At 46.6% G+C, this 12,500-nt stretch overlaps 1 protein-coding gene across 1 annotated transcript in view; it reads left to right on the plus strand.

Moving 5' to 3' along the window:
* sdk1b (sidekick cell adhesion molecule 1b) overlaps positions 1-12,500 on the plus strand; it is a gene marked incomplete at both ends in the record, with an annotated part of 254,956 nt that overhangs the window by 147,691 nt on the left and 94,765 nt on the right. Inside the window, 7 exons of the mRNA XM_080843197.1 lie at positions 1,619-1,809; positions 3,660-3,743; positions 7,027-7,221; positions 9,635-9,751; positions 10,254-10,421; positions 11,588-11,690; positions 11,879-12,052. Of these exons, the coding sequence (XP_080699323.1) occupies positions 1,619-1,809; positions 3,660-3,743; positions 7,027-7,221; positions 9,635-9,751; positions 10,254-10,421; positions 11,588-11,690; positions 11,879-12,052 (1,032 nt within the window). The remainder of the gene's footprint in view (positions 1-1,618; positions 1,810-3,659; positions 3,744-7,026; positions 7,222-9,634; positions 9,752-10,253; positions 10,422-11,587; positions 11,691-11,878; positions 12,053-12,500) is intronic.

The following is a 12,500-nucleotide window of genomic DNA, read 5'->3' on the forward strand; positions in this document are numbered from 1 at the left end:
GAAGACAGGAGAGGGGAGAGGAGGTGAAGAGGACAGGAGAGGGGAGAGGAGATAAAAGACAGGAGAGGAGGTGAAGAAAACAGGAGAGGGGAGAGGAGGTGAAGAAAACAGGAGAGGGGAGAGGAGGGGAAGAAAACAGTAGAGGGGAGAGGATAGGAATAAAACAGGAGAGGGGAGAGGAGGTGAATAAAACAGGATTGGGGAGAGGAGGTGAAAAAAACAGGATAGGGGAAAGGAGGTGAAGAAAACAGGAGAGGGGAGAGGAAGGAGAGAGAGAGGGAGAGAGAGGAAAGGGGAGAGGAGGTGAAGAGGACAGGAGAGGGAGAGGAAGGAGAGAGAGAGGGACAGAGAGGAGAGGGGAGAGGAGGTGAAGAGGAGAGGAGAGAGGGACAGAGAGGAGAGGGGAGAGGAGGTGAAGAGGACTGGAGAGGGGAGAGGAGGGGAGGAGATGGGTGGAAACCAGGGATGGGAGGAGAGAGTGGAGAAAGCTGAGTGAGAGGAAAAAAATTAGAGGAATAAAGAAGGAGGCAGAGGGGGACGTTGTAAAAGGCTTAATGTGAAACAAACAGCTTAATGAGGCTTAATGTTCCAAACCTAAGTTTCTCTGAGACATCTCTTGTCAGAAACACTTTCCCCTGTCCAAAAATTCAAATCAGAAATCCTCTGGCTATTACCGTTAAATCACTCAAAGCATTTTCCTCCCCATTGACGACCGTTTTAGCTTAACGTCGCGGCTTAATGTCCCACAACAGCAATCAGTGATCTCCAAATGTGTTCAAAGAAGCAAAACTGAAATCCAATGAAACAGGTTTGTTGCTTTAAGCCCTCTCTTTTTCATTGGCCAGCATTATAAGGTAAAGCTGAACATAACGCCATGGACCAAAACAGCTGTGTATCAGGAGAACACTTCTCTTTACACGTCTCTCGATCATAAACACATTCAAGAACACTATTTGTGTTTGTCACCAGCTGAGCTTCAGCTTCCACTTTGTTTGGTTTTAAAAGTTTGTTGGTAGACCTACTGTTGCAATAAGGAATATTCAGGCTTAATGTACCTAAACATCGATCAAAGAAGAGCACATTTCTGTCACACATCGCTTGTCATAGACACTTCCATATGAAAAGAAAATGGAAACTGAAAACCGAAATCCAAGGAATGTGGTCGTTATCTTAAGCGTGCTCCTCTCCATCGACACTCATTATAAGGAAAAAGCTTAACGTGGCTTAATGTTCCTCCTCTCACTCTAATCTCTATCATCATTACCATCCCTCTCTCTCTCTCTCTCTCTCTCTTCTATCCCCTTCTTCTCTCTCTTTTCTTGCTCCCCTACCTCTCTCTCTTCTCTCTCCTCCCTCCCTCCCTCCCTTTCTCTCTTCTCTTGCCTCCCTCCAACCCTCTCTCTATCTCTCTCTCCCACTCTCTCTCTCTCCCTCTCTCTACTCCGTCGCCTCCCTCCCTCCCTCTCTATCTCTCTCCCTCTCTCTCTATCTCTCTCCCTCTCTCTACTCCCTCACCTCCCTCCCTCCCTCTCTCATCTCTCTATCTCCTACCTCCATCCCTCTCCTCTCTCCTCCCTCCCTCTGCCCCACCCCACCCCGCTCTCCTCTCCTCCTGTAGGCCGGTGGAGCGTCTGCAGCTGGTGTGGAAGCGTGCCGGTGTGCGGCTGACTCAGGGCGTGGGGTCTTTCGGCCGGCGCCTCACCATCCAGAGCCCCGGCCAGGCCGACGCCGGGCCCTACGTGTGCGAGGCCCTGCTCCGCAACAGCACCTTCAAGATCGCAGAGGCCCGCGCCTACCTCACTGTACTAGGTGTGTGTGTGTGCGTGTGTGTGTTTGTATGTGTGTTTGTATGTGTGTGTGTGTGTGTGTGTGTGTGTGTGTGTGTGTGTGTGTGTGTGTGTATGTGTCTGTGTCCTTCAAGATCGCAGAGGCCCGTGCCTACCTCACTGTACTAGGTGTGTGTGTGTGTGTGTGTGTGTGTCTCTGTATGTGTGTGTTTGTGTGTCCTTCAAGATCGCAGAGGCCCGTGCCTACCTCACTGTACTAGGTTTGTGTGTGTGTGTGTGTCTGTGTGTGTGTGTGTGTGTGTGTTTCTAGGGTAAGATTGCAGAGCCCCGCGCCTACATCACTGTACTAGGTGTGTGTGTGTGTGTGTGTGTGTGTTTTTAGGGTAAAATGTGCATGTGTATATGCATGTGCGTATGCATATATTTGCGTGTATTTGTGTGTGTGTGTGTGTGTGTGTGTGTGACTTGTTTGATCTTGTTAGTAGACCAGAGCGTGCCTGTATTAATAAGTAATGTCAAAAGTTAGCTTGTTAGTTTAGTGGGTTTGTGTGTATGAAGTTATTTCTGAGTGAGTGTGTGTGTGTGTGTGTGTGTGTGTGTGTGTGTGTGTGTGTGTGTGTGTGTGTGTGTGTGTGAGTGTGTGTGTGTGTGTGTGTGTGTGTGTGTGTGTGTGTGTGTGTGTGTGTGTGTGTGTGTGTGTGGATGAGTCTCTGTAAGTTGTGTCTGAATGTGTGTGTGGATGAGTCTCTGTAAGTTGTGTCTGAAAGTGTGTGTGGATGAGTCTCTGTAAGTTGTGTCTGAAAGTGTGTGTGGATGAGTCTCTGTAAGTTGTGTCTGAAAGTGTGTGTGGATGAGTCTCTGTAAGTTGTGTCTGAATGTGTGTGTGGATGAGTCTCTGTAAGTTGTGTCTGAAAGTGTGTGTGGATGAGTCTCTGTAAGTTGTGTCTGAAAGTGTGTGTGGATGAGTCTCTGTAAGTTGTGTCTGAAAGTGTGTGTGGATGAGTCTCTGTAAGTTGTGTCTGAAAGTGTGTGTGGATGAGTCTCTGTAAGTTGTGTCTGAAAGTGTGTGTGGATGAGTCTCTGTAAGTTGTGTCTGAAAGTGTGTGTGGATGAGTCTCTGTAAGTTGTGTCTGAAAGTGTGTGTGGATGAGTCTCTGTAAGTTGTGTCTGAAAGTGTGTGTGGATGAGTCTCTGTAAGGCAGACTCAAGGCCTCAGCATGCTGTCAACTTCATTATGCCCTCACCACACAATACAGGCCCCTGTTATTCTACCCATACAGTTATAAAACTGTGTGTGTGTATGTGTATCTTTGTTTGTCTTTCTTTGTGTGTGTGTGTGTATCATTTCTGTCTCTGTTTATGTTTGTGTGTGTTTTTGTATGTATATCTTTGTCTGTCTGTGTGTGTGTGTGTGTGTGTGTGTGTGTGTGTGTGTGTGTGCGTGTGTGTTCGTGCGTGTGTCAGTGCGTGTGTGAGAGTGAAGGCTAATCTAATCTGAAGCGTAATCAGAGCTCTCTACAGCTGGCCTAAGGAGGAGAACTCACTCTCTTACGTTTCACACACACACACACACACACACACACACACTATAGACAATGTACACACACACACACACATATACACACACACACACACACACACGCACGCACGCACACACACACACACACACACACACACACACACACACACACACACACACACACACACACACACACACACACACACACACACACACACACACACACACACACACACACACACACACACACACACACACACACACACACACACACACACACACACACACACACACACACAAGCACACACACGTGTGTGAATATCAAACCTGACTCTGTGTGTGTTTGTTTACAGAGCCACCCTACTTTACCTCTGAGCCCAAACAGAGGCTGATGGTGGAAGTGGACAAGAGTGTGGAGATCCGCTGCCAGACCAGAGGTGAGTGTACACACACACACACACACACACACACACACACACACACAGACACACACACACACAGACACACACACACACACACAAAAGCAGTAGTCAGTTTACATCAAGAACACTCTCTGCAATTTGACCATTGCAACTGACATTTCAATCTCTTCTTCTTTTGTCTTTTATCCATCTCTCTCTCTCTCTCTTTCTCTCTCTCTCTCTCTCTCTCTCTCTATCTCTCTCTCTCTCCATCTCTCTGGATTAAATGGCTATTAAACTCAGATGAGATCTCAGATTCACAGGTTCATGAGTGGGAGGGCCCCTGTAGGCAGGGGTTAGTTGCTGAGAGGAAGACTCAAAGTGAATGTGTGTATGCTCACGCGTGTGTGTACGGGTGTGTATGTGTGTATGCTCACGCGTGTGTGTACGGGTGCTGGGGGGGGGGGGGGGGGGGGGATGCCTGTCAGTGGGGTGGTTGGGAGTGGGGTTAATAACCAGACTGAGTGATGATTCAGGGAGTTCAAGAAGCACGTACGTACATGTGTGAGTCTGTGTGTGTGTGTGTGTGTGTGTGTGTGTGTGTGTGTGTGTGTGTGTGTGTGTGTGTGTGTGTGTGTGGGTGTGTGTGTGTGTGTGTGTGAGGGTAGTCTGAGGGTGGCTGTGTTAACGAGTTGCTTTGAAGTCATGACCTATATTCTCTCCAAACGTGTCAAACTTTGTAATAATGGTGTTAAAAAAGCGCTGTCTCTCGTTCTCTCTCTCTATCTCTCTCTCTGTCTCTCTATCTCTCTCTATCTCTCTCTGTTTCTCTCTATCTCTCTCTGTCTGTCTCACACTCCACGCTCACGCTGCTCAAACAAAGTCTCCCGTTTTTATTATTTCTCATCTGACAGCTCAACCTGATAGATGCTCTTGTCAGAAAGAGAGGAGGAGAAAAGCCGGAGAAGAAAGATGGTGTTAAAGAAAATGTTTCTGGTGGAAAAAAGGATGTTAGATTTGACAGCTTTCAGAGACTTTTCTAGTGTGTTTGGTCAAAGCTGTGAAAAATCGCACTGCTATGCAACAACAACCCTCTTTGGCAACCCTCTTCTCTTCTCTTCTTTTCTCTTCTCTTCTCTTCTCATCTCTTCTATTCTCCTCTCCTTTCCTCTCCTCTCCTCTCATCTCCTCTTTTCTTCTCTTCTCTTCTCTTCTCTTCTCCTCTCTTCTCTTATATTCTCCTCACCTCTCCTCTCCTCTCCTCTTCTCCTCTCCTCTCCTCTCCTCTCCTCCTCTCTTCTCCTCTCCTCTCCACTCATCTCCTCTCCTCTCCTCTCTTCCTCTCCTCTCCTCTCCTCTCCTCTCCTCTCCTCTCCTCTCTTCTTCTCCTCTCCTCTCCTCTCCTCTCCACTCCTCTCCTTTCCTTTCCTTTCCTCTCCTCTCCTCTCCTCTCCTCTCTTCTCTTCTTCTCCTCACCTCTCCTCTCCTCCCCTCCCCTCTCCTCTCCTCCCCTCCCCTCTTCTCCTCTCCTCTCCTCTCCTCTCCTCTCCTCTCCTCTCCTCTCCTCTCTTCTTCTCTTCTCCTCTCATCTGCTCTCCTCCCCTCTCCTCTCCTCTCCTCTCTTCTTCTCATCTCCTCTCCTCTTCTCACTTCTTCTCATCCCCTCTCCTCTCCTCTCTTCTCTTGTGTCCTGTTTCTTCTCCCCTCTCCTGACATCAGTCCTCTCTCCCCCTGTGCCCATGTGTGTTGGGAGAGTTTTCATTACCGCTTTAATTGTTCATTGTGATCATTAATTAAACGAAGGCCCCATTAATTAATGTCTAGTGTCCTCCCTGATGAATGCCTATTGACAGAAATGCTAACTGAGCTATGAATTAAACAAGGGAATGTGTATGGGAAACGGTTGGAGTGTGTGTGTGTGTGTGTGTGTGTGTGTGTACTGTAGGTCAATATATAAGAAGAATAGAGGCCCATTCTGAACGAATATATCATGAAAAAAATATTCTAATAGCATGTCATTGATCTTTTGAGTAAATGTATTCGTGTGGGTTTTTTGTGCGTCATGTAAGAACTATTCTGATCATTTTATCATTTCAATTCATACATTATTTATTTGTGTTGAGAGAAACAGCCTGTGCAGAGGCAGCAAGAAACTTTTGGAAAAGACATCTACTAAAAAATTAGCAAATCAAGCCTGTGAGTGTTTAGCAAGAGTACAACTTCTTTAAAAAAGTCCACACAGTTCCAGACGTGTGTTCCATTCCCCGATGGTGTTTTTTCCTCCACGGCACCACACACACACACACACACACACACACACACACACACACACACACACACACACACACACACACACACACACACACACACACACACACACACACACACACACACACATACACACACACACCTTCCGCCAAGCTCCGAGCATGCCCCTCGCTAACGGCATGTTTGTGTTATGTGGCCATGACCCCCCCCCCCCCTCCTTCCTTCCTTCCTCCTGTTTTAAATAAATCATTCCTCCTCCTATTCTGTACCCCTGTATTATTTATAATGCGTGCCATACCCACTTACAAGCCATTAGCATCTGGCGTCTGATTAGCCTTGCTTTCGCATTAGCAATGAATACATGCACAAACACCTGCCAGCCTGACTGCCAAAGGTGGCGAGGTGTCGAGGGAGAGATAGACAGAGGCGGTTTTGTTGTTCATTATTGGTGCGCTCTGTAAAGGGAGAAAGAGGGCGATTTGTTATTCATTATTGGTGCGCGCGTGCCGTCCTAATTGGTGGCGGGTCGACGGGTTAACACTTGTGTTAATCTTATGCGTTAACCCTCAGTGTTTGTGTCAGTCGTGTGAGACTTGTGTCAGTCCCTGACGGGTTGTGTGGAAGTGTTTTGTATAATTGAATGACAGTCTCTCGGTGATTGTTTATCTGTTCATATCTTATTTATGTTATGGCGGTTTTACTGTAACATATTCTTTATTCTCAGGTTTGTCCTCAAATATTGAATTTGCTGATAGTATACTGCACTTTCATTGTTCTTTATTTGTTTATTTGTTGTTAGTATACTGCACTTTAATTGGTCTTTATTTGTTTATAGGTGTTTGTATACTGCACTTTCATTGGTCTTTATTTGTTTATTTGTTTTTAGTATAGAGCTTTGACGTTGCCCTGCGGTAATTTTATGTCAATTTAATAGCAGTGTAATACAATTCTTACGACGATTCAGTTGTTCATTTGAGGCTGTTGTGGTAGAGTAATATCTGTGTTGTGTTGTACATTAGTCTGAGTTTGGACTTTTCTGTTGCTGTTGCAGGTGTACCAGCACCAAAGCTGGAGTGGTTCAAGGATGCGGTTCCCTTGGCAACGCTGAACAACACACGCTACAAGCTGACAGCCAGCCTGAGTCTGCAGGTGAGGCGGGTGCAGCCGGAAGACTCCGGAATCTTCCAGTGCTTCGCCCGGAATGCAGCCGGAGAGGTGGAGGCCCACACACACCTCGTCGTCACCAGTGAGTCTCATACACAGAGCAGATACACACACACACATACACAGAGCAGATACATGTGCACACCTACACAAACATGCACACACACACTCACCAATCACACACACACACACACACACCCACACACACACACACACACACACACACAAACATGCACACACACTCACCAATCACACGCACACACACACACACACACACACACACACACACACACACACACACACACACACACACACACACACAAACATGCACACACACTCACCAATCACACACACACACACACACACACACACACACACACACACGTACACGTGCACACACACACACACACACACACACACACAAACATGCACACACACTCACCAATCACACACACACACACACACACACACACACACACACACACACACACACACACACACACACACACACACACACACGTACACACACACACACACACACACACACACCACACACACACACACACACACAGACGCACACACACACACACACACAACCTGACATGACTCAGCAGTTGTTTGTCAAATGTTCATTCTGCCTCGCCCAAGTATTGGTGCATCTCATCCCTCAGCCCTCTTGACTCTCTGTCTCTACTTTTCTTTCTCTCTCTCCGTCTCTCTCTTTCTCTCTATCTCTGCTTTTTGTTCCCTCTGTCTCTGTCCCTCCCTCTCTCTCCCTCCCTCTCTCCCTTTCTCTCTGTCTCTGCTTTTCTCTCTCTCCCCTCCCTTTTCATCTCTCTCTCTTTTTCTCTGTCTGTTGTTAATTGATTAGGGGCTTCAGAGGTCTTATCAAACAGTGTAATTAATCAGAGAGACATCAACCCCTTCAACACTCACACACACACACACACACACACACACACACACACACACACACACACACACACACACACACACACACACACACACACACACACACACACACATACACACACACACACACACACACACACACACACACACACACACTCATTCTCTCTCTCTGAGACAGACACAGTCACTTGCTTCACTCCTCTCATTCTTCTTCTAACTTCCAATATTTATCTCCCCCTTCTCTTTCTCTCTCCCCCTTCTCTTTCTCTCTCCCCCTTCTATTTCTTTCTCTCCCCCTTCTCTTTCTATCTATCCCTTCTCTTTCTCTCTCTCCCTCTCTTTCCTTCTCTCTCCCTCTCTCTCTCTCTCTCTCTCTCTCTCTCTCTCTCTCTCTCTCTCTCTCTCTCTTTTATATACACATACACACAGCGTCACATGCACACTCTCTGTAATCATCACTTTGCCAGCAACCCCAGGGCCTGTATAGATCATATACCCGTATGCAACCCCAGAGCCTGTATAGATCAGATACCCGTATGCAACACCAGGGCTTGTATAGATCAGATACCTGTATGCAACACCAGGGCCTGTATAGATCAGACACCCGTATGCAACCCCAGGGCCTGTATAGATCATATACCCGTATGCAACATCAGGGCCTGTATAGATCATATACCCGTATGCAACACCAGGGCCTGTATAGATCAGATACCCGTATGCAACATCATAGCCTGTATAGATCATATACCCGTATGCAACCCCAGGGCCTGTGTAGATCATAACCGTATGCAACCCCAGAGCCTGTATAGATCATATACCCGTATGCAACTCCTTGCTGTGTGGCAGGAGCACACTACACACTAAACAAGGTGCAGTCTGCCTGTTGGTAAGTGTGACAGGGAGTGCTCAAGACAGGACGACTGGACAGACAACGCCTAAAATAGGGTTTAAGTAATTAAAAACACCATTTCCTGACATTATTAGCTCATGCCCATGACTTTGCGTTGCGTGTTTCGCTACAGTGACTCACTAGTGCCTCTTGAGGTAAAAAGCGGTACACTTCCCACCAAACTATTACGCACACATTCTACTCTGCTCTTACACATGCTGTATGCCAGCCTATTTACTTGTAATATAAACAAATGCCATCACTGACATCGTTTTTTTGCTTAATTTGTTCCGCTCATCCTTTTAATAGTAACCTTTGACCCCATAGTGAGGACACTGTATACCCACTAAGCTGTTTTGAAACCAATGTTTTAAATGACCACTCTCTCCATTTTCATCCATTATTAATTCTATCATTTTGTTAATTACTCTATCCATGAATTTTAGTTCAGTCAAGTTCACTCTTAATATCAGAACACCAGCCATGAATTACTCAGTAACAATAAATATAAAAATACTAAGTAAACAATAGTCTAAACCATACGTAAATACTGTCATCATACACTAGTCACTGTAATGCACTAGTCGTGTATCTGGCCCTTTTGAGATGACATCAGGCTCACTGTGATGCACTCGTTGTGTAACTGGCCCTTTTGAGATGACATCAGGCTCACTGTGTGACCTCTGACCTTTAGGCCTGGCACCTTACTTCACCACCACCCCCTCTGACATCACCGTGACGGACGGCACCTCGGCGCTCTTCACCTGCCAGACATCAGGCGCCCCTAAACCAGCCATCGTCTGGAAGAAAGGTACACACACACACACAAATCACACATATACACACAAATCACACACATACACACACACACACATGCACACAAACACACATACACACACACACACACACAAATCACACACATGCAAACACGCACAAAACAATAACACACACAAATCACACAGAAACACACACGGACGCACACACACATACACACTCAAAAAACAAAAATCACACAAAAACTGTCACTGCCATATTCATAAATTTGCAATCTTAACTTCATAAATGTATTTCATGCTGGACCTTAATATAGGATTATATTAATGACATGGTATTGAGTTTTGTTTTGTCAGACTTCATCTGCTCACAGCATGGACAGGAAGTTCATGAATATCTGATTTTTACTGTGTCTGGTGCGTGCGTGTGTGTGTGTGTGTGTTTGTGTGTATGTATTTGTGCGCGTTTGTGTGTGTGTGTGTTCGTTGTGTGTGTGTGCGCGTGTGTTTGTGTATTTGTGTGTGTGTGTGTGTGTGTAGGCTCTCAGGTCCTGGCCAGTGGCTCTGTTCAGATTCCTCGCTTCACACTGCTGGAATCTGGTGGTCTTCTGATTCAACCCATCGCCCCCGGCGACGCCGGCAACTACACCTGCTACGCCGCCAACACAGAGGGAGCGGTCGACGCCGCAGCATCACTCACCGTGTGGAGTAAGTCATCCAATCACCAAACAACACAGGCCAATCACAGGCTAATCACAGGGTCTCACCAAACAACACAGGCCAATCACAGGCTAATCACAGGGTCTCAACAAACAACACAGGCCAATCACAGGGTCTCGCCAAACATCACAGGCCAATCACAGGGTCTCGTCAAACAGCCAATCACAGGGTCCCGCCAAACATCACAGGCCAATCACAGGGTCTCACTAGACAGCCAATCACAGGGTCTCGCAAAACAGCCAAGCACAGGGTCTCGCCAAACAACACAGGCCAATCACAGGGGCTCGTCAAACATCACAGGCCAATCAGCCAAGCGTTAGCGAATCACATTCAAGAACAACTCCAGAATCAACCAGATAAAGCAAAGGCAAAAACACTGAACTTCAGCCAGAAGAGCGTTTCACCCTCTACACAGACCCCTGCTGCCAAGCTGCCAAGCAGCCAAGCAATCACAAAGCCAGACACGCCATCTGAACCTTTCGCTCGCCCCACCGCCACCCTCTTCCGGAACGTTCTCTTTCGTGTCCTTCCCAGAGCCCTATATCATTATTTCCCTTTGTGGTCAACTGAAGTGCGTGTGAAAAATGCGCTTTATTGAAGCTCACTCTGATCCTGACATTTTGTCTCGTTCAAGGCCTTCTCTCTTTCTCGGGCTCTTTTAGTTTGCCCACGGCTCGTGTGTGTGTGTGTGTCTCCGCGTGTGCGTGTGTGTTTAATGTAATATAATTAGTTTTCCTCTAATAAGACGAGGAGTCATTTGGAATTCTGAGAGAATATAATATTCTCGCCAGCGGTTCACTATGTCGACAAGAGCAGTCTTCAGAGAGGGCGAGAGATGAAACGGAGCGGCGATAATAACCATGGTGATTAGGATTAGCATGATGATGATGGTAATGATAAGAATGTTGACGATGATCCTCGTAATCAACCACGATGAAGGTTATGATAATTATAAGGATATTTTTGTCAAATTGTCAATGAGCTGGATTTGACTAGATGTGAGGTTGAGGTGTCAGTTAGTTTAGGGTTTAGAGAGGCTTAGTCGATAATTATGTTAGCGGAATAAATTCAAACTCCATGGTGATGATTAAGATGATGATGATGATGATGATGATGAAAGTACTGATGATAATGAAGTTCTTATCTAACCACAGGTCGCACATTCATCTCACGAGAGCCAGAGGACCAACGTGTCATCAAGGGCACCACAGCTGTGCTGGAGTGCGGGGCGACTTTTGACCCCAGAGTGAATGTCAGGTGAGAGTGCACACTGGGAAATGAAGTTTTCTGTGTGTGTTTGTGGCAGTGAGGGTTTGCACTTATACATGGGAAATCCAGTATGCAGGCATGTGATAGACAGAAGAGAAGACTTTGGAAGGAAAGAATCCAATATCTACTATAAATACCAAATAAATTCAATGATAAATAATAAATAACCCTCTCAGGTTCCTGTGGAAGAAGGGTCCGCGTCAGGTGAGCCTCACCCCTGGGGGGCGCATCTCGGTGAGGGAGGGGGCGCTGCACCTCAGCCAGACCTGGTCCGGGGACATCGGAGACTACACCTGCAAGGTCATCTCACAGGCCGGGAACGACACCAAGACTGCCCGCCTCGAAGTCATGTGAGTAACCCACACACTCACCCCTCCTTCAAGCACACACACACACACACACACACACACACACACACACACAAACACACACACACACACACACACACATCCGACCCCGCCGAGAACTGTAGAGCTGAACCAATGTGCTTACTGCTCTCAGGTTCAGGCTGCTGAGGTTGCCGTGGTTGCATGCCCATGGTTTCCAGACTCTAGAGGGTTAAGGCATATGAAGCAGATGTTTGCATGGACCAAGGTCCATAAATAAGAGATTAGAAATTGACAGGAAAAAAAGATATTCTTGTATATTAGGCTTGTTGATGATGTCAATGTCTTTGTGAGCGCGCTGTAAGCAGACTGGAGGTCAAGTGAAAACCGCTCTGAAACACCCTTCGAATTTTAAGGGAACTGTTAACGGAAATTGCAAGTGGATTGGCACAATCTGGTGTGATCAAGATAT

This window comes from Sprattus sprattus (genome assembly GCF_963457725.1).
Source record: "Sprattus sprattus genome assembly, chromosome: 1".
Taxonomy (NCBI): domain Eukaryota; kingdom Metazoa; phylum Chordata; class Actinopteri; order Clupeiformes; family Clupeidae; genus Sprattus; species Sprattus sprattus.